This window comes from Thunnus thynnus, chromosome 8 (assembly GCF_963924715.1).
Source record: "Thunnus thynnus chromosome 8, fThuThy2.1, whole genome shotgun sequence".
NCBI lineage: Eukaryota > Metazoa > Chordata > Actinopteri > Scombriformes > Scombridae > Thunnus > Thunnus thynnus.
In genome coordinates this window covers 24,089,770-24,114,352 of record NC_089524.1, presented here as the reverse complement: position 1 = coordinate 24,114,352, position 24,583 = coordinate 24,089,770, and the positions used below count along the sequence as shown (strand labels likewise).

At 40.4% G+C, this 24,583-nt stretch overlaps 1 protein-coding gene across 2 annotated transcripts in view; it reads left to right on the top strand.

Annotated features, from left to right (window-relative positions):
* Positions 1-24,583, top strand: part of yjefn3 (YjeF N-terminal domain containing 3) — a 43,361-nt gene extending 18,778 nt beyond the window's left edge. The window contains exons 2-6 of one of the 2 annotated variants that reach the window (XM_067597329.1): positions 11,509-11,617; positions 19,015-19,125; positions 22,484-22,597; positions 23,354-23,504; positions 23,797-24,583. In XM_067597329.1, the coding sequence (XP_067453430.1) occupies positions 11,509-11,617; positions 19,015-19,125; positions 22,484-22,597; positions 23,354-23,504; positions 23,797-23,993 (682 nt within the window). In that variant the 3' untranslated portion in view covers positions 23,994-24,583. The remainder of the gene's footprint in view (positions 1-11,508; positions 11,618-19,014; positions 19,126-22,483; positions 22,598-23,353; positions 23,505-23,796) is intronic. The other variant, XM_067597330.1, reaches the window with a different exon arrangement.

Genomic DNA, 24,583 nt, shown 5'->3' with positions numbered 1-24,583 from the left:
ACATCCACTAAAAGTTTTTGATTTTGCCACTGACATGCTCAGTTTGTTATTATAAGTGTCTTACAACAAAAGCAATGTTAAACACAGGAACTAGCCACCTGTAGCATAGCCATTTGTGGTTATGGCTATGGCAGTTATGGCTAACTGCAGAGGGATCCATATTTGGGTCAACTTGCTGGTTTAACTAACCTACCTGTGCATATTCATCTGTGCACACTGGTTTGTTTACATGCATTGAGGCTGACTTGCACCACGGTTAGACTGTAAGGAAACAAAAAAAAAACTAAGTGCAATTATTCCCTTTAAATACAGCAAACAGCATGTTATTCACTTTTAGCTGGTTTCAGTGGCTCTATCAATTCTCAGTGGACATTAGCCACATAATGATAGATCACTGACTCTGATTTAACACTGTCTCATGCTGATATAGTCAAGCATTGTGCTCTGAGTTTATAGCCCCGGAGAAAAGAATTTATTTAGCCACATATAGCAGAGAAGACTCTGGGAACATTTGTCCTCTTCGTAGCAGGGTTTTATTACTGTGACTTGTGCCTTTGTGCCCCCGTATTGCCGGTGGTGGTGGTTCTAATTATGGTGTGTCACTTTCTCCTCCTCTGTTCCCCCTGTCTGCTGCCGCTCCACCTTCCTCATCTATCCTTCACTTACTCTTGTTATGTTGCCATAATAGTTCAGACCTCTCTCTTACAGCAGCTTTTCTCATTTTTCACTTTATTACAGTCCCACTGAATGGTAAACAATATCAGTCTTTACTGCATGTTCTAAAATTTCAAGACCAATTTGTCCATCATTATTGTGAATGCTTTGAGCACCCAATTATAGCTATGAAAGTGTCATTTTTCTGCTAACTGTCAAGATTTTCTTTAGGTCTATAGAGTCAGTACTCTTGACGATTGCTGCATGTTGATGTCCGATCACTCGACGCCATTATGACACTCAGCTACACAACTGCAGCTCTGTGTGTTTGCTATTTTAGTATACTGACATCTGTTAGCATTTCTTAACATTACTGAACTGGGTGCTCTTCTAAAGTCACCCTCAAACATGTTAACTGACAGACCTCAGGTTGCAAACCAAGCATTCACGCTCAGTCGTTAAATGCAACAGATATCTGATATACACAATTCACCTGCAACATTTATGTAGAGAATATGAGTTTTAAATAATGACAGTGGGGAAAATATAAACAGGGAATCTCACCTGGGGTTCAATTTCTAGTAGTGGTAATTCTTGATTGTTCCAACAAACAGAATTAGCATGTTTTTTGGGTGGGCAGCCAGTGAGGGATTGCGACTTTGTGACTGGACTTGAATGGGGTCTGATGAACCTTCTCATTGGCAGGTGAAAAAGGGGCAGCTCGTGTCTGTCCACTCCCTCCTCAGGTCAATTGTGGGATTAACAGGGACACAGGCTGCAGTGCAGGGAAATTGGGCATCAGAAAAATTGGTCATAGTGGGAAACCCAGCAAAAATAAAGAAGAGGGTTCAAAGGCTTTGTTTAGACCTTGCACATAAAATCCATCTTAGATGTGCATGCACAACTAGACAATGAAAAATGTGAACATATCCAAAATGCACATTCAGAGATGATGATGTAATGTGAATAGATACTCTGCATGCATGCAACTCACAATCAACACGTCAGTTCCATAAAGTGAGGAAGAGTCAATGAAACTGAATTACAGTTCAACATATTGAGCAAGCAAGCGGATGTCAAGTATGCTAAAATGCACAATGGTTTATTTTGGGTCAGCTATGAACGTATTATTTTCATTGATTAGAAAGGAGCATACTGCACTCATTTTTTCTTCTTAGTGTGCTCTTCATGTACAGTCACATGATTCTGGCAATGGTGTTGCTATGGCACCGGGGCCGTCCATATGGGGCACACTAGGGAGGAAAATGAGGTCACCTTTTTCTTGTATAAGTTCAGATGATGCACTGAACCATCATATGTTACCTGCAAAGAAACATTATGAGATTGATGTACGTTTCGAGGGCCAACTCTGAGTATGACTGGTCACTGGAGATAGATTTTGACTTATTAATTACAGTTGTGAGTTATGTGGCTTTATCTGGAAACACAGTAGGTTGGCAGGTCTAAACAGGGTCAGAGAGACAGTTTCATACTGTATGTAAGGACAGCCGGGCCAAATCTCTCTCCAAAGAGAGGCTGTTCTTCCTAAAGCACTAGGCGACTGATACATTGTTGATATTAAACTTCGGTTCACTTAGTAACACAGATGGATCATCAGTCTGCTGTGTCCTGGCTAGCGGCCTTTATAAGGGCGTTTTCAGTACCTGGAGGACAGGACCCAGCTGCAGCGGAAACAAATTGGATGTGACAACACACATTGCCTTGTAATTTTTGATCCTGATATCTTCTATCCTCAAAGGGAGGGAGGGGTTTAAAGCAGAGACAGAGGTTATAAATGTATGTTCTGGATAACAAGGTCAAAGCATTAAAGACCACTGAGAGGGCACAACTTGATGTCCACTGTGGGCATGTGGCCATGCCCTTGCTCATGTATGTCTTGAGGTCTTAAAGTCTATTTGTGCTTTGATGCGTCTGTGTGTGGGTGCCTCTCCCTTTAGATAACAGCCCTCCTTTTGCGGTCACATGACATCTACAAATGGGGGACAAGTGGACTCACTGGTGTATATTTTTAGTTGACAAAAACACACACACAGGAAATAAAACACAGAAATGAGCACCTGTGGCTTAAGGTAAATATGATACACATCTTTTATATGTGTACAGGTGCATGGCTGCTGCTGGAGGACATGAATTATGAGAGCAAAATGCAGGAGCCACTGATTAGGATTATCTAAATGTCTGTCTGGTCGTACCGGATATGAGGAACATGAGGAGACGGTTAAACTGATTAAGCCTGATTTGAAAGAATGATGCTACTGGAGACAGTTCAATGGATGTGATTGTGACTCTCTCTCACTCTCTCTCACACACACACTACATACAGCCAGTTCTAAATTATTGCCCAAGGAGAAACACAGTGAATCATGCCATCCTGATTTGATAAGAATTGAGCAGCATGAAGGGGTTCACGCTGGGCATTTAGAATGAGACCATATGGAAGCACAAGGCCAGTGCTTATCTGCCAGCTGTGGCTGCTTATCAGACACTCCTACTGCCACAGCACCTGATCCTCCTGCCCATCATCCAATTATGCAGAGGGAAACATAATACATATCTTTATGCTTCCAGGAGTCTACAAATGTGAATTTGAATGCAGTCAGACAGCATAAACACCTCGTAATGAGTCATACTCACTCATGTTTTTGGCTATGATGTGATTACACTAATTATTGCAGGATTGTAGTAACTTCAGCAAGAAAATGTTGATGCTGCACATCCAGCCAGGCATTCAGAAACCCATCACCCAAACTGCATATGCTGTACACTCTGCATTTTATATAGCCTAGGCAAAACCAGAAACACCTATGCATTTACATTTAGACATAATCCCGTATACTGTAGGCCACTGGTTTACATTTGAGATGTGGTTATGTAAGGACTTAACACCTTTGTTTTGTTTCAGTTATTTCTTTGTCTTGAAGACAAAATAGTGACTGCTCTTGTCATTCCTTTTAAAAAAAATCATTGCAAGTGACTCTTTGCGGGTATTCCCACTGATGCATTTGTCCTTTCCAATTTTATTCTCATTTCAACCAATAAAGATAATCCTTCCGTTCTCTAAACTTCAGGCAATTTGGACATGGATCAATCCATTTTTCTCTTCTCTTTCTGCCCCCCTCCCCCCTCGACTTTCTTTTCACGTTTGCTCATCCTCTCCATTTCCCTTTACATCATTTCTTAGCTGGATGCTGCAGGACTTCATGGAGGCACACTCTGGGAGGTGTGACTGATGATGAAAGGTGTCCTGAGATGACACATATTAAATGATGCACACATACTGTATACACACACACCTGGGAGAGCCCACTGATAATCTGGTTGTAATGACAGGGGATACATCCTTTAGCAACACAGTACAAGATATAATACTTGGCAGGACATAAGCAGAGCTGTCCATCAGCATGATGCCAAAATTATGGCCAAAACCTTTTAGCTGGAACAAGGCTGAGTGTCTATAATAAGATTATCCTAATGATGAAAGTGAGGCTTAGAATGAATAATGATAGGTTCATTGCCTCACTTCTCTGCTTATAGTATAATGGTGTATACCGGTTTTCCTCTAAAGACATTCCTTAGGTCAAAAACCTGTGTGTTTAAAAAAAAAAAGCAAAACACACACACACACACACACACACACACACACACACACACACACACACACACACACACACACACCAAATTAAATCAACCAGGGTGAGTCACCTCCCATGTGCTCTCTCAGTCTCAGTTACTCTCTCTGCATGTCTCTTGCTGTCACCCCTCCATCTGCCATCACTCTGGTTCAGTGAAGTGCGAACCTTAATCAGAGCAGCAGCGATAGACAGAGATAGAAGGGTGGCAGAATAGGACGGCGGGAGTGATAGAAGGAAGACAGAGAAAGAAAATGCAAGAGGCAACTTGGTTGAATTATGGAAAGGTCAGTAAACTTGGAGATCAAAGAACAGAGTGAAGCAGTGGAGGGAAAGCACTAGCAAAGTGGGTGATTGAAAGGATTGAAAGGAGAGGAAAAAGTGGACTGGAGAATATTACAGGATCTCTTGCTGCACTTTTGTACCTCAAGATTTGATGCACATCCTTCTCAAACAGCTCGGTCAAGGTGTTTCTGCATCATTTTTTTTTTTACAATGAATTTCCAAGAAAAAGAAACCTTACATTTCGTGTTGATGGAGCACAGCTATCAGTTTTCTCTCTCCTCATCGAAAATCCAGAACACATGACTTAGTGAGCACAGGCCTACTGTACACAACAATGGCTATTGGCTAGACCAGCAATTGTAGCTAACACAAAAGCTTTTATCCACTGTATTTAGGCTGAATCATCACCTTGCTCTATTAACTGTGATAGACAGCAACAAAATAGATGCTTGTTTATATGGAAATGTCACACATTAGTATTTTAAAGAGGACAGAAACAGAGTGGTTCCCTTCTTAGCAATACATTATTTGATGTGTAACTTTATTTGTGTTTAAAAGGCCTGAAGTATCATTAACAACTCATAGAGTATTAGATAGAGTGGAAGGTGGACAGATAATGGCAGAGAGGACAGGAGGAGAGGGGAGGAGAGAAGAGCATGCCGTGGACTTAATGAACAGTGTGTTTTTATTCTCTGTCCCCTGTCTGACTAATTATTACCTCCTCTTTTATAGAGCAGAACAGTTCCCCTCACTCACATGGCGTTCTACTAGTGGGTACAGTTAGGTTAATTACACAACAGTAAATCAGGAGCAGGTAGCAGCAGGGCTGTATGATCAGTTGTTATGTGGTGGCACTAGTGCTGAAGAGGATGAAATGTTTTGTAGAGCGTTCAACAACACTGAGATAAAAATGTCTTACATGTAGGTATACTGTTCATACTTTAAACTACAAAGAACACAATGTGAGCATTGTTGAGTAATTAAATATAGCTTGCAAAAATATAGATTTGAAATAGTTGCATGGATCTGTCAGGAATCTTAGAAACAAATAAAACTAGATAGCTTTAATGAATTTTAAAATGACTGCAGAGAAAACAGTTCAGTTTTTCTTCTTCATGTTTTTGTGAAAGTGACACATCTTGCTTTGTCTGGAAGCAGTTTGTTAAAAAAAAGACAAAAAGGCTAGCAGCTCTGTGAGGCTAAACGCTATTGCCAGCATGCTTTGTTCACCATTTCAGTTTAGCACGTTAGCATGCTAACATATACTAAGAGTTGTCCTCCCATGAAAAGCAACCCTATAGGTTGTAAATTCAGCAGCCAAAAATGACCTATAGTTATGTTCGAGTGACAGACGCCATCTAATGGCTGTAGTAATAATAACCCGGGGAAGTGACGCAATTCAGATGATGTCAATATAAGGTGACTTCCTCATTTGTAGGAAGCGGGTTGGGCGAATGGCTAGATAGTTAGTCAGAGGTTCCCAAAACGGGTGCCACACCACCCTGAGGTGCTGTGAGGACGGAACATTGATTCGAGATTAGTCATCAGAGACGACTGAAACTGAGCGGACTGTAAGAATTAGTGGCATCTAGTGGTTAGCTTGCAGATTGCAACCAACTGAATAACCCTCCCCTCACCCTCCACCTCCCAAGTATGTAGGAGAACCTACAGTGGCCACACAATTTGTGAAAAAAGGCCCTCTCTAGAACCAGTGTTTGGTATGTCCATTCTGGGCTACTGTAGAAACATAGCAGTGCAACATGCAGGCAGATATTTAGTCATAAACCAAAGCCTTGCACAAATTTTGACCTCATGATGGCCCTAGATGAAAAGACAGGGGATCACCAACGTTACTCTAATGCATTATCTGGGAACCATGAATGTCTATACAAAATTGTAATGGAAATCTATCCAATAATTTAAAATATTTCAGTCTGGAACAAAATGGTGGAACAACCAACTGATAGACCAACATTGCCATGAGCCACACTGCCAGCATAGCTAAAAATAAATTAGAAACATAACAGGAAATAATTTTGATGTGTGACAAGCTGTAGGCACTAGTGTATCAGATGTTGTCAAAGTGGATTTTCTTTGATTAGTTGAACAAATACTATGTTTTCGGTGCTCTTTATATAAAGAGCTTAAAAGAACCCAAGCCACAGGCTATAAGATATCTTGCATGCCTTGAGTTCTTGTCTATTTTTTGTCTGGTTCCCTGTCTTATTTGAGTCTCCTGGCAAACATAAAATGCGAGGTTTGATAGATGTCGACTACAGTCTTGCACTTGCAGTTATTTTAATCAACCCGCGGATCACACTGGAAAGGTGGAAATTAGGCAAACTGAGAGGAGGGTGGGTGGGAAGTGTGGCTATTTCAGTCCTGCAGCATTAGAAAAATAGAAGCTCTTTTCTGTTTTCAGTCGAGTATTCATCTCTCATACGATACAAGGATGCTTCACAGCTACAGACTATATACAGTAACATGCATGTCAGTGTCACTGGCCGGCATCACATGATAATTTTAGTATGATTGTGTGCTGCTTTTGCTAGTCTCACTGTATCTATTTTGGATTGCATTATATGCTATTTAACAGATGTTGTTGCATCCAGCCATTTTATACTCTTTTTTTTATGCTCCAAATGCTACATTTTCTGTGTGTGACTCAGTACACACAGTACAGCATGTACTGCTAAACAGTTTATGTATTATCATATTTCTATCAAAAAATATGCTCTGATTGTTCAGAAACAATGAGAACTGATGATGAAAGACTAGTATAGCTTCTTCTTTGTATGCTTAATGATTGTCACTCTTTCATCCACACATTATAATTAATTCATGTGTTGAAATTTACATTTAAATGTTTTTAGGAGCCGCGCCTTCTCCATTATTATTTAAATTATTTTTTATCTTTGCTGTATGTGCTCATGCTGCAGTGTCCCAATGAAGACCATTAAAGTTTCATTTTACCTTATCTCAAGGTAAGGTAAGGTAAACAGACTCATTAAGCAGGTTGTGATCACAGTTGAGCAGCGCTACAATGAAGGTGACACACTGCAGGAGCACATAACACATAGCATGGGGGAAATCAACTCTCCCTCTGAGGAGAGGATACTGGCTGCTGCATGGCTGTGACTACATGTGCAACAGAAGCTAATACTCATAAGGCCCAATTTTCTGCAGCCACACTACACATGCACACACCCACACATTTTGAAAATCAAGGCAGGGTAACATCTACATATACCTGCTTTCCTTTGGATTGGAAGCAATTGGGTTTTGAAGCATTCAGAAAAGTCATTAAGCACATTGAAATGCAAAAATAATTAGTTAAATAATTTTCCATATAATAAAAGAACAAACTTGAGTAGATTTAGGTAATAAATGCTTAATAAAGAATTTAAATAAGCACGATAAGAGCTGGTGATTGGAAAGACATGTGGCAACAGCCATCTGTCTTTGGTCTGTCCTGAATGCTGTGTGCTGCTCCCTTGTGGTAAAACCTGTTGGCTAACACTAGCAGCTGTTGGGCTGTACAGCCACAACACTTTATTCTGTCAGTAACGTTAAGGATCAATAGTAATTGCTTGTTCAGCAGCAGAATTGTTACTGTCCAGGGCTCAGGGTTCTTCACCCACTGACTACAGCACCACAAATTTTTACCCAAATTGGATTTCCTTTCTCTGTTTTAAAGGCAAACACATAAAATAGCCTGTCGTCATGTAGAATCAATTGGGCACAATAGAAAGAAGCTGTAAGAAACTCTGGTGTTGCTGGGTGCAGCGAACAGAGAGCAAACCCTGAGGACCGAGGTGAACTTTCCAAAGATCAACTTGTCACAGTGACTCAGGAAACATCCCTGAGGTGAGCTGTGGGTGACAGCTGCTGCCACTCCACTGGCACAGGTAAATGCCAGAAGCCCCACTTGGATACACTGACTTGCTGACACACATACATTCACACATACACACTCACTGCTGTGTCTTAAAAGAAGCTAAAATAAACACAAGCAGGCTTAGCATTAGTCACACCATCACCAGAGAATAGAGACAAAATGGCACAGAATGAATGTATGTACACATAATGAATGTATGTTACATGTACAGACTCCCTCTCATAAACACACACACACACACACTTCTAACCGATCAACGGAAGACACCATAGCACACATCCTCAACACCACCATCTCACCTGGACAAGAAAGGGAGCTTTGTGAGATTACTGTTCACTGACTACAGTTCATCGTTTAACACCGTAGTTCCCTCCAGGCTCAAGGACCTGGGATTAAACACCTCACTGTGCATGTGGATCCTTGACTCCCTGACCAGCAGACCTCAGGTGGTGAGGGTAAGCAGATACACCTCCCTCATTCTTAACATCTGAGCACCTCAGGGCTGCATTTGGAGCCCCCTGCTGTACTCACTGTACACACACAACTGTAGCCACCTTCGACACCATCATCAAGTTTGTTGACGACACAGCAATGGTGGGCCTGATCACAGATAACAATGAAAAGGTCTACCTGATGAATTAGAGGACCTGACCTGTTGGTGTCAGGACAACAACCTACTCCTGAATGTCAGCAAGCCTAAGGAGTTGATAGTGGGAAGAAGCAGGGAAGGAACTACGCCCCCCTTAATATCAACGGGTCCTTAGTGGAGAAGGTGGACAGCTTCAAGTTCCTTGGTGGCCACATCACTGAGGGCCTAACCTGGCCGCTGCAGAAAGGCAAGGCACAGACTGTTTCACTTCAGATGCTTGAGGAAATTCTAGGTGTCCCCTCAAATATTGAGAAATACTCCTGCACCACAGAGAGCATCCTAATGGGGAACATCACTGCTTGGTATGGAAACAGCACCGAGAAAGACCACAAGGCCTTGTCAAGAGTGGTTTGTTTGGCTGAACACACAATAGGCATTGCTTTACCCTGCCTTAAGGATATTTACACCAGGCGCTGCAAGAATAAGGCTAAGAGAAAAATTAAGGATCCTAGCCACCCAGATAATGGCCTTCTCTCCTTGCTGTGGTTGAGAAGACGGTGCCGGATACACCAGGCTAGCACTGAAAGGTTCAGGATGAGCTTCTACCCTCAGGCTACTAGGATCCTTAATGAGGTCACTGTCTAAGACTGCGCACCCCTCCACTCATACACATATAATTATTACTATTCTCATCCATTTTTATACATGTGACATATAGACTTGATTGATTGATTGACATGAACATACAAATTCACACATGCAAGGACACGGGATGACCCTATAGAGATTTAAATACAGTCCCTCACTGTAATTGTTCTGCATAAACAGAACTATAATAAAAACTACCTCGAGCGTGTGTTTGTCTTTCTTCCTGGAAAATGGAGAGAGCTGAATGATAATAGTGAGGCAGTGGCATAATCAAGCATTATTACCGCATAAAAGACAAAAATTCTCCTGCTGGCAATGACGATTGAGTATTTAAATATTTTTTAAAAATGTAGATCCCTTCAGAATTCTGCAACCTCATTTTAAGCAAATCTGTTGCGCAGTGCATCTTCATCTTTTATTTGAGCACTCTGTATGCAAATCTAAATGATAAATTATGAATTAATTGTATGTGATGCTTGAATCTACAGTGAATGTCAATGTGTGGTGTGTGATTTGCTTTTTGCAGGATCCTTAAGTCCTTGGTTTTTTATGTCAACAAATGATGTAACTAGAAGAAGCACAAATAATGTAACCCAAAGAAAACACACACACATACATACATACACACACACACACACACACACATACGGGATACCTGCACTCACGCACACACAAGACTCTTGATCTTCTGTAAGAGCAGAGTGGAGTGATCCTGCAGAGTGCTGATTAGAAGCAGAATATTGATTTTTTTTCTGCATTGATCCCTCTCTCATCTTACTGATCTGCAATAGTCTGATAAATGCTTTTTAACACAGAAGACACAATTATCTAATCTCATTTGAACTCTTTAATCATCATTCTACTACTGTTGTTGAGTTTTCTTATATCTATATAGGGGTTTGGAAAACAAAGCAAATTATGACATCCAGTTGTGTTTCTACCTAAAAATTATTGTTTTGTCATCCAGGTTTTCTTCTTGAGCTGCAGTACTGAGGAGGGCCACTAGGTGTCTGTAGAGTAACAGAGATGTTACAGAATCAGAACTCAATGAGGAAGGCAGCCTATAACGATTTTCACTTACCTCCTCCTGCTGTTCATACTCTGAATAACAGGAGACAGCACAGTGGCTGTGGCCATGTCACCTGCCCACTGCTGTGCTGTCCTAACTGTATTTGTCACACGTGGACAGACACACACACACACACACACACACACACACACACACACACACACACACACATACATATACCTCCATGCTAAAATCAGCACCAGCAGGCTCCAATACAGCAGCATTAGTCTCACTGTCACCATGCAGAGAGCAGCAAGAGGAAGTAAAGTAGCAATCAGTCTAGAACATATGTGTGAACATTTTATGATAAATGTAATAACCCGCACAGAAAACACATAAATGTGAGGTTGTGTGCACAGATGTCTCATTTCTGTGTCATGGAAAAACTGAAAGTCATTTTGTAAATGCCTCCCAGGGTGTTGGCCTCAGCATCGCTTGTGTATAGTACAGTATATTCAGGCAGAAACGACATTTTAATTCCCGCTACAGATCATTGAAATTCAGTGCATTTCTGCTGGAGGGCTAAATTATGAATTATGTGTGAAGCCTTTTAATAAGGCTCAGTGTATTTCTTGGTGCAGGCCGGTGACAACGTGTTAAAGATGCAGTCCCTGATTCTCTTCCTGAAAAGCTACACCAACAGTTAAACCGATGATAAACAAACATGATCCCCCTCTTACTAACCATGCATTGTGTCTGGTTCTGTGTTTGACAGTAAAGGGGAGGCGGCATCTATCGAGACAGAGCTCGTGAGGGACTACAAGTTTGGACAACAGCAGCTGATAGAGATTTGGGGACACGCCTGTGCTCTTGCCATTACTAAGGTCTGTACTGTACAATGTCTATTAGCAAAGCTACTTTGTACCTTTTCTGTCTGTCTTTAGTGTGAAACAAAAAACAGCACGAGGCAAAAACTCTTCTCCTATTAAATCCACACATTCATAATTCAGTCATCCATCTGTCTGTATATATGCATACATAAACACTGCACAGACATCCATCCATCAACACATTCATCTACATATGTGGTTATGGCTTGCATCCGATACTATCACCATGAATAAAGGCTGAGGCAAATAATACCACTGTATATTTTTATTGTGAAATGGACCTTTGCTTGAATGTGCTGTTATACTCTCAAAACTCTTTTCTTTGGGCCATTAAACCAGCGGCACCCAACATTGGACAGTGGTTGCCATTTACTGTTATGTGTGTTTGTGTCTGCATTTTAGTGTGTTAAGCAGTATTCTCACTAGCCGCACTGTAGACTATAACTTAAATTTTCATATATTTTGATATGTTTTTCCATGAATGTGAGTTTTATCCTCCTCCACTCTACTCTGTGTTTGCATTGCAACTAAACAGCAAAGTTCAACACCACAAACATTTAATAATTGTTTTAAAATGTCCTAGAAAGTTCTTCTTCACTATTTTGCAATCTTGTAGCTGTAAGGATTTACACAAATTAGTCCAATCCCTTTATGAGGGTTTGCAGTTTTTTCAAATCCACAAAATATTTGTGAAAAAAAAGATCAAATCAGAGGAAGTCATGCATTTCTTTCCCATTTACAGCCCTTTTCTGCATCCAATCCATAACCATTGTTACAAACTAAAGTAAAAAAAAGAATCAAACTGTGGCCTCAACTAACCCACTCCTTTGCAAATCCATTTAATAGCCTAAACTGTGTATCACTAGCAAGCCATTTCTAAAGGTCACAAATTTCATCCCATTTTGTTTTTGTAGAAAAGTGGCTGCACATTCTGCTACTTTGGGCCTCAGTAATCACCACAAAACCCAGCAAGATCCTAGTGTGACTGTTTGATTGTACAAGAGGACAAAAAGTCACAGCTGTTGCTACTTACACCTTCCTAATTTGCATGAACGTCCATACAAAATGTCTGAAGGAAATGTTCTAACTTTCTGTGACATTTACTTGCAAACATTTGAGCGGCTCACCTCGGGGCAGAACACCTGAGCTCATTCTGTGGCAACGCTCCTTGCTGCACCGGCCCAGAACCACAGCTCCTCTTCTCTGGTGTGGTTTCAGTTTCATTCTGCTGTGATCTGGACTGTGTCAAACTGAAGTGTGTGTGTGTGTGTCAGTGGAGGGCTGTTAGGAACACATGTGGTTCCCTTTGACCAGACCACTGGCTTGGTTTAACGCCACACTGGTTTCCTCAGTGAGCTCTTCAACAGGCTGTGATTAATAAGAGTCTGAGCTACAAGACACACAAGTCCTGCTATACTGTCATGAAGGGGGATGAAGAGAAACAGAGGGACAGAGACAGAGACAAAGAGAGAGAAAGACAGAGGCAGGAAAAAGATACAAAACATATCTATAGAGTTGATAACATCAGTTGGATGAGACACCTTTAATATCTTAGCTCAGAAAAAATGAGGAAGAGACAGACAAAAGAGAGCGAAAGGGAGTAGAAGCCTGAGAAGTCAGACAGGCAGATTCCCAGAAAGATATGAAGAAAGACGTAACATCATGAGAGACAAGAATGTTGTTTTTGACACTGCAAACAAAATGGAGATAACTGATGAGGAAAATTTCCAATAACACTGCCCAAAACATCATCTTAATATCAAACATATTTCTAATGAATCAGGATAAAGGAAAATCTAGTTGATTTGTGTCACAATCTATGAAATAAGAACGTCATAACAGTGATGTCTGTTCTCTTTAAAGCTGCAGTAATAAATATTTTTTAATTAACTATTTATTGAATGACTATGTGTGGCATGTAGTATGCATGTGGTAGGCATGGTATGTAGCGGCAAACCAAAAGAGAATTATCACCCAACTCAGCAGTCCCTCTCACTCTGTGGAGTTTTATAGCGTCTTTCAGCTCACTGTTTTGGTTTTATGGCCCTCAACTTTACCGTTTTGACTCATTTTTAGCACTCTCACTAACTTCGTTTCCAACATTAACAGGAAGCTATTCTCAGCAAAAAGAGCTGTAATAAACCCACTGTATGCTACTTGCCCAGCACCAAATGGCAAACAGACTATTTAAGCAACTACCTCGTGAACATAACGGAGCATTTAGCAGCTAAAGAGCCAGATATTTCCCTGAGGAGATGGTGGCGACCTGAAACAGAGCTGAGAGGACAGTGAATATTGGACTTGTGAAAAATGAGACCAAATTAATGCTAATGTTGTTCAGTGTGTGTTGGATGTATAAATGGGCTATTGTTTGCTGACATGTTCTGTACCTGAAAAGATCAATAAATGCAGGTTTTACTGGTGTTAGTGGGACTTATCAGTCATTATTGCATGCATGAAAGAAGTTTATTTTACACTTTTAATTGGTTTAGTTTTATAGGAATTCGTGTTAATCATCATGACCATTTTGGTAATACAACTATATATGGTTTAACCTAATAAGGCACAACATTCCTAGAGGGTGAGAAACAGAGAGAAACCGACACAAAGGCAGTTTTAATAAAAATGGGAACATAAGAAAGAAAGAAAAAAAGTAGCTAAAGCTTAGATAGGCGGAGTGGCAACATCAGTCAGAAGTAGAGACGTTGTGTTCTCCCCTCAGAGTATGTGATTAAACCCACCACATCCACTTCCCCTCTATTATCATCAGCCACCGCTGGCCCCATGCCTGGCCCCATGCCTGGCCCTCCACCACCAGCAGCAACAGCATAGCCTTACTAGACAAACATGGCCTGGACGCCCAGGGTCGCTGCTGCCCACAGCCGCCAGAAGCACGCTACCGCTTACATGACATCACTGCTATTTAAGGAAAATTACAGTTAAAGGAGTTGCAGACAGTCTGATTTTACTGCTGGCCTACTGCTGTTGGCTTCCAAATATACCACACAAACAAGCAGTCACACACACACACACCTACACCTCTGGTTGCCAGATAGATTATAGGTTCTCTGTAAGTAATCCTTTTACTGTTCCAACAGCAGCAGCCGCAGCCACCAGGTCCAGACTGACTGTGTGTGTGTGTTTCTGTATCAGTCTGAAGCTTTTCAACACCTGAGTGGAAACAGGAGACGTTTTTTGTTGCCACACAGCAGTAAATTAATCTTTAGTTTACTGGAGCCCATACACTGCAGTTTGGTCTTCATGTGCTAATATTAACAGGCACTGGTTTTGTGTGCATATGTGAATGTATTTGTGTTTTTAGGATCCTTATAATGTTTTCTCAGGCTCGGTGTGTGTGTGTCAGGCTGATTGGAGGTGAAAGCACATGTGCCTTTAACATTTATTTCAAAGAGGTATTCCCTTAGAGACCTTATTACAATCAAGACAGCCATATTTCTTAGGTGTATGTGTGCATATGAAAGAGTGTGTATGAGGGAGTCCTAACAATGCTAAGCACTAGATCCTGCACACTTCTGGGGCCTTAAAGTTCCAGCTTAAAGCTCATTTCCTAAAAGTTCTTGTCATTTATTAGTTATTTTATTTTGAGTATGTCCTCATGTATTTTTAAGTTCTACAGGGGAACTGATAAAGACAAGCAACCAGATGATAGACCTGCTGAGCAGATGCAACAAGCCATCTGTCTGCACTTGTAGAAATCTCTTACACATAAAAATATCATAAATATCTCAAACATTGGAAAACATCTGAACAGGTTTATTAGCCTAAAATTGATTCATACTAGCTAGTTTTTCTAAAACATTACTGTGATCACATGTCATTTGTTGCCAAGGCAGTTTGAGCTGTTTGAGAATTTTATTGAAACAAGTTTTGGAATAAAGTGTATCATGTTCTTTTATCACTCAGTATAAGAAAGTAGTGAGGCTATCCTCACTCCTGGCTAAAAATCCATACAACTTCAGTCTGTTTTGAGCATGCTGTGGCCCTTTTTTTGGAAGCACATAGAACCAGGCCATACTTACAAGTTGTTTTTAATGTATTGATTAAACTATTCAGTAATCGAAATATTTCCTCAGCAGGCTTTTTTTTTCATTAAAAAACAGACAATGAAAAGAACACCTTCAGCAACATCATCACATACAGGAACCCATTAAAATGCTCTCTATCTAATGTTTTTTCTAATTACTTTCACTTGTTCAGTAATCACTTTGAAGTTCCATCAGAATAAATAAGTAGCTTTATTCATCAGAGTGTATCATGCCTATTTTGCAAGTGAGATAAGACAAATGATTCAAAACATTTCGGTGAACTGCCTGAATTGATCTGGCCTGCACTCTTTAAAGTTGCTTACCTTCAACAGTATGCGGCACTAATGGTTTCTCCAGAAGCTAGAAATGGTTCCAGCACTGATGTTGCTGATCCTTCTGACAGTCCTCAACATTCAGGGGTCATTAAATCTTATGATGTGTATTTGTGTATATTATAAAAACAAGATGAGAAGGAAGAAACAGACAGAGAGTATAAAGGAATGAAGGAGATCCAAGAGAGCCAAAAGAATTTAGTTCGATAATTTACACTAAAAACACACTTAATTTAAAGCTGCAGTATTTAATTTTTTGGGCCATGAGCTGCAGTGAGTATTATCACCATAATTTATCATTTTTATGGCAAACATGCTAGCCAATAATGGCCTATTTACACAACCAGCAGACATGGAGCAAAATTAGCGTTCATTTGGAGTCGTGTTCCTGCCCACCTGACAAATGTAAGTCCAATATTCACTCTCCTTTTAGCCTTGTTTTGATCTCCACCAGCTCCTGAGAAAAACATGTTTACCTGGATAAGTGCTCCATTACTGTACGTTCACCAGCTGCTAACTTTGTCTGACCAACACTTGGCTTTGAGTGAGTAGAATACAGTGGGTTTATCAGAAGAATTTTGCTGGAAAATGGTTCATAAGAGCAGAGTTGTCAGCCCAAAAACCAAAACAATGATCCAAAATAGACTAAAACACACTCCATAGAGTTGAGGTGAAATGTAGAGGTGGGTGATAATTCTCTGTTGGTTCCTTACTCGTGACCTCTTTTACACCCTTAAGATGAAAAATATTGATTAGTACAGCTGTAAGTCTACCCCTCTGCACCTTTAATCATTGGATATTATTTTAGTTTAGTAGCACATACTGTATATGGGTAACTTCACAGCAGGGGACAGCACTATCAGAGCTGGTTAGTCTTTAGTGGCTGGTTGCAGTAATTAAAGTTACCATTTCCCTCTAGGGAACAGGTCAGCACAGACAGCTTGACATTATGCCACACACACACATATATGCACATGTGGAGAGAAAATGCTGCTGTAAATTAACTCAGTGAGAATGTCATCAACATCAGGTTGCACAGTGTGAAACTCACTAAGAGCTTTAATCTCATTAGATATGAAAATGAAAGACGCTGTCTTGTTTTACTGTCTTCTACTCTCTACTCTTCCCTCTCAATCACTCCCTGCTCCTCTTTCCTAATATTACCATCAGCCCAGTGGCTCTCAGCAACCATAACAGTCTCTGCTATATCTCACTGAGTCGTGGTGATGATTCCTCAGCTGAGCTGTTATGATGGAGATAACGCCTGCTTTCTCCTCTCTTGGCTTCATCGCTCTAGCTAACGTGCTTTGAGCCTTGCTATATCCAATTATTCAACATGGAGAATGGCCAATTTCGCCATATGAACTTTCTCATGTTGTGAATATATTAGTGGAGATGAAAGTAAATGTGTTTTATGCACAGTGGAAGAACAACATTTGGAGCCAAACATGGAGGTGAGAAATCCACAGAGGATGATTTAATGTCTTTAAGAAGCAGCACAAAATTTTTTAGTTTGAATTATACTTTATACTGCAGCCTGTAAATAATGGTGTAATTATTTTGTAATTATGGTGCACTTACATAAATAACTTTGAATTATTACATGGTACAATAAAACATTTACAGAGAACCGAAACTCTTGCAATAAAGGGGTAAAATCCTTTAAATTATCGTTTAACAACTTTTTGATTTACAGACACTTATAAAAAATTTACAGGGTACAGTGATGTACTTATGGGGAAACAAATAAAGAAGCCACAGAATATTTTTTTGATCATGAAGAGCTTATTAATTCATTCATCCAGTAATGTCGTTGGGGACAGAAAACAAATATGTAACTAATTTACTGGGTAATTTACATGTATAGGTTCAAAGGCCTTAAAACTTATATTCTTTGTATCAGCCTTAACGACATTACTGTACTGCTTCATTATTTTAACTACAGTAAGTACCCACTAGTTACATGATTATTGATTTATGAGTTCCCAATAAATACTAACTCCTAGACATTATCCTGCAATTCTTTTATGTGTGCTCCATAATGACAAAATACTTGTAATTTGTGAGCTGTGATCTGAACCATTACTGTTAACTGCTGTCATAAAACTGGGCTAAGTGGTCTTATGACACGTATTTTGACACACATTTATTGGGCTCTAATTGGACAAGATTTCCAAAAGCTAGCGTGAACTGTCTCCCTTTGTTCAAGTGCTTCTTCTAGTTTATGAAGTTATGCTGTGACCTTTACAATCATTCTTGCATAATCAAACAGCTCAGAAACTCTCAGTTAAGGCGAAATGAACAAAAACCATAAAAAGCACCAGCTAACAATTCATAATGATGGATTGATGGAAAATGAAGCCAGACACCTTTAGGGCTTCCAGTAATAATCATGACTGAGCGCACACACACATACACACACACAGACACAGACAGCAGTACTGTTTAGGTGTTGGAGAGGGAAGATTAGCCACTGAGGCTGACAGTTCCGCAGGCGAATACCGTTTATGAAGGTGCAGGGTGATTTACAAGGGAATTTGTGGCCAGTTAAATGAGGCAGATGCCAGCAGCCCGCTGCAGCCGGGGCCCAAACGGAAAGTGTGTTATATCCGGAAGCATCCCACGGACACTGGTATTTTTTCCACTGCTGCCAGAGTTATTTTAACGAGATTGCACCTTTTCTCATAGAGGGAAGAGACAACTGAGCTGGTGCCATTTCCACCCTTGTCTGGCATGCCTGGCATGTCTGGCAGTCAGGAACTCTTAGTATTATGGAGTGGCAGAGGCACAGATCAGATGACTTGCACTGAATAAGGAGCCTTTATATCTGAGGGATAAATACGGAATACTCATGACTCATCTATCTTCCTCTTGCTTTTGTGTCACTATTGTTCTCTATCAATAAGCACTTCTATTTTCTGTACATCTCTTCTATGGTCCCTCTGTCTTATGCTTTTCCTTTCCCTCACCTCCTGTTTCTAACCGCCGGCCTCTTTTTCTCTTTTTCCACCAGGCCTACCCTCTCAACTCTCTAGCAAAGAAGCAGCCAACAGTGCTGGTGATCTGTGGTCCAGATCAAAATGGCTCCATTGGCTTGGTGTGTGCCCGACACCTGCGCATATTTGTAAGTCAGCTACTGTACTTATAAAGTGCAAAACGGTACCCAACAATATCACGCAACACTGAAAAGTATTTGGCAGAGTAAATCTATCAAATATACACCAAAATACAAGACAAATTATCAATTGTAAAACACAATCTGGTGCTCACACAGTCATTTGGACAATATCACAATAAAAAAGTCTTGCAAACGTTAACTTGTGTCAGAAGGGGATCCCCTATACAGGCCCTCTGTGTTTTACAGAATTTCATTTGAGCTCCTGTAAACGGCTCGGAGCAGTTATCCCATTACCCTCTCTGCAAGGGCACTCAGACAGTCATGATATCATGCTATTGTTACTCTTGTTAAAGCCGTCTGCATGTTACATTCAGCAGCCACGATATGATGTCATGACCACTACGTCTGCCCCCTAGGCCGCACACTGATTGACATTTCAAGACAAACTGTTTTTGGGGGGAGGATTCATCTTCTCAAAATCCATTAAAGATCATGACTTGAACTGAAAGGTATCTTTTTAGACGGTGCAGTTCATTTAAATGTATGGTGCGGTAGTCTATGCCCCAGTCTATGACTTTATTGGAGGGGAATATTGGATCTGTGCTTGGGGATCTTTGGTTTTAGAATGGAATGCATCTATACACTTTACCATATGTGTCTGACATACTAGATTTACAGTGCTTTGATAGTTCTGATTAAAGCCATGTTAGATGGACTCTGTATAAGCAGCCTGATGGCTCTCTGTGGAGTCTCACTGCCTCTCTGTCTCCCTCCCTCTGTCTTTTTCCCTCTTCAGGCCATGAATGAGGTCAGGGGTCAGCTGAGAGAGAGATATATTTTACCGTGGCATTCCAGAAATGAAAAAGGAGCCTCAAACTTAACTTTAAAAAACCCAAATCAGTTGGGCATTGATTCCATGATCCCCCCACTTCTCCAGACAAACTTTTGTGGTTAAGGGATTTTTTATTTGTGGTGTTTCCGATTTTATCTTTTTTTCTGCCTTTTCTTTATCGCTTCTACTTTTACTTTTGCATCTGTCTTTTCTTTTGGAGTTTTCTCCTACCGTGAAGCACATTGTACTGCATCTTGAAATGTGCTACATACATACATTATTATTATTTAAAGTGACTGCAAACTACAGTAGGCCGACTGGGACCCACACTTGTCTGAGTTTGCTCAAACTTGAGAAACTCGAGTACTTACTCTTGACTATGAATCGCTCTCCTGGTGTAAGAGTGTGTGTTTTTCATAGTGCGATGTGATCCCTGTCAGCAGGAAGATATGCAATTATACACGTGAGACAGACACATTAACACACCCCCCCACCCACCCACCCACACACACACACACACACACACACACACATACACACACACACACACAAACACAGCCTTGAACCCCTGATGCAGAGCTGTGAATGTGATTAGACAGAGCATAGAAATGAATGATCAACTGCAGGCTAACAGGCCAACTTACTTCTCACGTCACTCCAAGACGTCCTGCTTGTGTCTGAGTCTGTCGTGCATCATTGAATATTTCCATTGCTAGGTATGGAGAAAAGCACAATGCTGCTTACCAGAAGATTTTCCTTGATCAAAGCTTATCTTAGATGAGAATAAAAAACAAGTCCTATGCACATTAGTTCTGGTGTATTGTTCAAATTAAAACAAGTGGACATTGTGTTATGTTTGGCTCATTAATGGTGCTCTATAGACAATCACTGCAGGGAGTTTGCATTACCAAGGTTGGTCAAGTTATAATCAGGATGAACCATATTCAAATATTCTTTATTATATACATTTACAGCAAAACAAGATAACACAAATGAAAGAAATCCTATTTAAAATGCAAAAATTAACATTTTGACATGTCTTCAAAGTTTTTGCATGCTGGGATGTTATTGTTTCACTGGATAAGGACTTTATTGTGCTGCAGAGGTCATCCCTTCATTCTTAATGGTCTATGTATAAAAACAGAATACTACAGAACACATTGTCCCTCAGGGAGAGGAAGTGTAACCCTGTTACGTGTGAGCATTAACTGGAAGAAGACCGTGTCTGTACCCTTTGCTTGTTTCTGTCTCACAGCTCATTTCTGCTCAGTGACACTGACAGCCATTGTGAGGTCTCCCTTAGTTTCACATGCTATAACCGCTGATGAGGTCAAGGGCATGCCGAGGCCAATGGCAACCCCAAGGGGACACACACACACACACACACACACACACACACAGTGGATTGTATTTGGCTCGGCTGCTTGCTCTGTGCTCTGCGGAGATCACGATGCAGATGACGTCAAGTGATCGGAGGCCGTGGCAGTTGGATTGGTTTAGTATCCCCGAGGAGGCAACGGTCCGTCTGACCTGATAGATCACTTCCTGTGTAGGACAGCTCAGCTCAACCTGTTTTTTTTTTTTTTTTTTTTTTTTCTTTATTAAGAACAACTATATTTATTTATTCCTTCATGTGATGTCTGTGAAATGGTTCTTTGGCTTGAGTGAGATGCATTGGCCACATAGACATTTCTGTCTCCACTCCAATACAAAACAAGTGAACATTACTTTTTTTGTGCAATTCAACAGCAATGTGCTTTTCCAGAAACTTTGATCTGCTTACTTTGCACAGACGGCGCTGTCAAAAGTTTCCATTGGAGCTACTTTCTGCTGAAGAAATAGTCCCAATTAACACTGTTTACAGCTTGTACTGTGGATTATCCAGAGTAATGACACACTGATCTGATTAGAGATCATACTGTTGAATTTTTCACTGTAATCTTTAAATGCTGTGACCACTAAATTTCCATTTCCTTTCACCTCTGTTGTTTTGGGGTTGAGGCAGATATTGCAAAGCCTGGACAAATAAAACAAAAAAATTGGGTTCACTGGCCCTTTAAAGTTGTGACATATGTAAATACTTATTGAGGAAGAAACTATAATGTTAACTTTTTTACATGATCACACAGGAAAACACACGCTCACCCTACTGACAGCGGATGTTAGGTTTTATGATTTATCTTTGCGACTGTGTAAAGGTCAAAGATCACAGGTGCTTCCTGCTGAGCATCACAGACCTTTCAGACTGCGTATGTCTGGATTTCTACTCTTCTCAGCATCCAATTTATAAGGGAAGTGTTCACTCAGGAGGCAGACTGTAGGAAACCACAACTTTTGATTACCAGTCAATAGTATTTTTACTTGTCGTGAGCTACAGGCCAAATGTACATTGAGGCATCATCCACACTCAATCAAATCAGTTTTGGCTATTGGCTATTTTCTTGATATTACATAACCTTCTCTCTCCCCCCCTTCCCTAACCACCACCCCCCTGATCTTCTTCTCTTTTGTTTTTCTTCTCATCTTACACAGGAATATGAACCCACCATCTACCACCCTAAACGCTCCTCTCACAGTCTACACCAGGACTTTACAGTGCAGTGTGAGAAGATGGACATCCCTTTTCTCTCCTATCTGCCCACAGAGGTCAGCAGCATGTTAACAGATTTACACTTTTTCCTTATGTAAAAGTGAATCAATCACCCTTATACACAAACACGCACACACACACACACACACAATCTTGTAATGTAAAGCTGGTCTTCACTAGATGCATGTTTCGTCATATCTGTTAAATCCCCTGTTATATTTGTCTTGCTTCACAGATAAAATGAAAATGAAGTGATGTCTTTGTGTGTTGTGAAGTGTGAATGGCATATTAAAAACTATCAATGAATTTCAAGTCTACACTGGAAAACAATTTCTTACAGTGTAGATTGCTTTGATTAAATGATGGATTCGTATTTAGATCAGTGGTTCCCAACACTTTTTGGTTTGTGACCCTTTAAAATTAAAAAAATGTCTGCTTGTGACCCAGTATCACAGGTTACATATGTTTATGAGCTGTGAGAAGTTAAAAATAATATACAAATATGTACATTGAAAGAGCTACTTGTCGCTGTAATGGACTGTGGATTTTACCCCTCATCTGGTGTAGTCACTATTTGAATGGATCTCTTTACATCCGACATGAAATGAAGGAACAATTATAGTGAGTAATTAATCTTCCAACGTATATATGAGTTGTTATGTGTATGAGTTTAATCATCTTGTGACCCATCAGATCTTTCTTGCGATCTGTTGGAGGGCTCTCCACCCTTAGGTTGGCAACCACTGATTTAGATGAATCTTGTGCAGGAGGCGAACTCTTCATTTATTCATAACGAGGTCTGTTCTGTTCAGGTGCAGCTCATAAACGATGCCTACAATCTGGTGATTGATGCAATGCTGGGCCCAGAGGCAGACCCTGCCAACATTAAGGAGCCCTACTCTGGTATTCTGGCCACCCTGAAGCAAGTCAAGACCCCCATTGCCAGTGTGGATGTGCCCTCAGGTATGTGCTCATACAAACTGTAGGTATCATGCTTGAAGCTCAGAAACACAACATGATAAATGGGCCTCCAGGCAGCTCCCAAGAAGCTCTGGCTCCCAGGCAGGAGTTTTTCAAGTCTAGAGGCACACGTGGAGGATAAATCTTATGCTACCGTCAGCAGAATGTGAGCTCATCATACCCCAAATATACAGCTTGCTGAGTTGTGAGCAAAAAGGACAAAAAAAAAAAAAAAATTCACAACACTTGAACTTAAATGTCTCTTTTTCTTTTCTTCCCTTCTCTTGTTCCTCAGGTTGGGACGTAGAAGAAGCGAGTCAAGACGGGATAAACCCAGAAGTTCTCATCTCACTTACAGCACCGAAGAAGTGCGCCATGAGTTTCTCGGGGAAGCATTTCTTAGCTGGACGCTTCCTGCCCTATGACATCCAGAAAAAATATGAGCTTAACCTCCCAGAGTACCCTGGCACAGACTGTCTCATAGAATTGTAACACATGGGAAACATAAGAGCCAGTGGGGCCTCTCTTCATTTTGAAAGCGTACAGTTAATCTATTATTGTTTTGTATTTTATAGATTGTTAATGTGATTTAATGTTAACCTCTCAGTTGCGTAGATCAGGCTACATCTTAGCCAAATTTGCTGTTAAGCTACAGTAGGAGGATAATATTTAGAAACTGTGGTTTGAGTCGTGTCTTTTTAGAAAACGGCATCAGGAGTTTTTGTGTCAATCTACTTGTAAAAGCTGTAGCATTTCACTTTCCTGGTTTTTTTTTCTTTTTTGCAAAAGACAGAATTTCTTTTTTTTTCACTTTCAGCAAAGAAAGATAAATTTTCTATGACCACTGGAAACCTTTTCTTTCTTTAATGTTCATGTTCTGATGCTCTCATGTTTAACTTTCTACTGAAGTGTGCTGCTGAGATGAGTCACTGTAGGTTAGCAATTTCAAAATTTCTGTTTATGTGGTTTTGATTTGTTTGGTCGACTGGACTTCTGCATCACTTTTGTTTCAGTGACTTCATTGGCTGTTACAAAAGGACCAGACAGTTCTCGTTGTCCAATAAAAAAAAGTTTATTTGAAA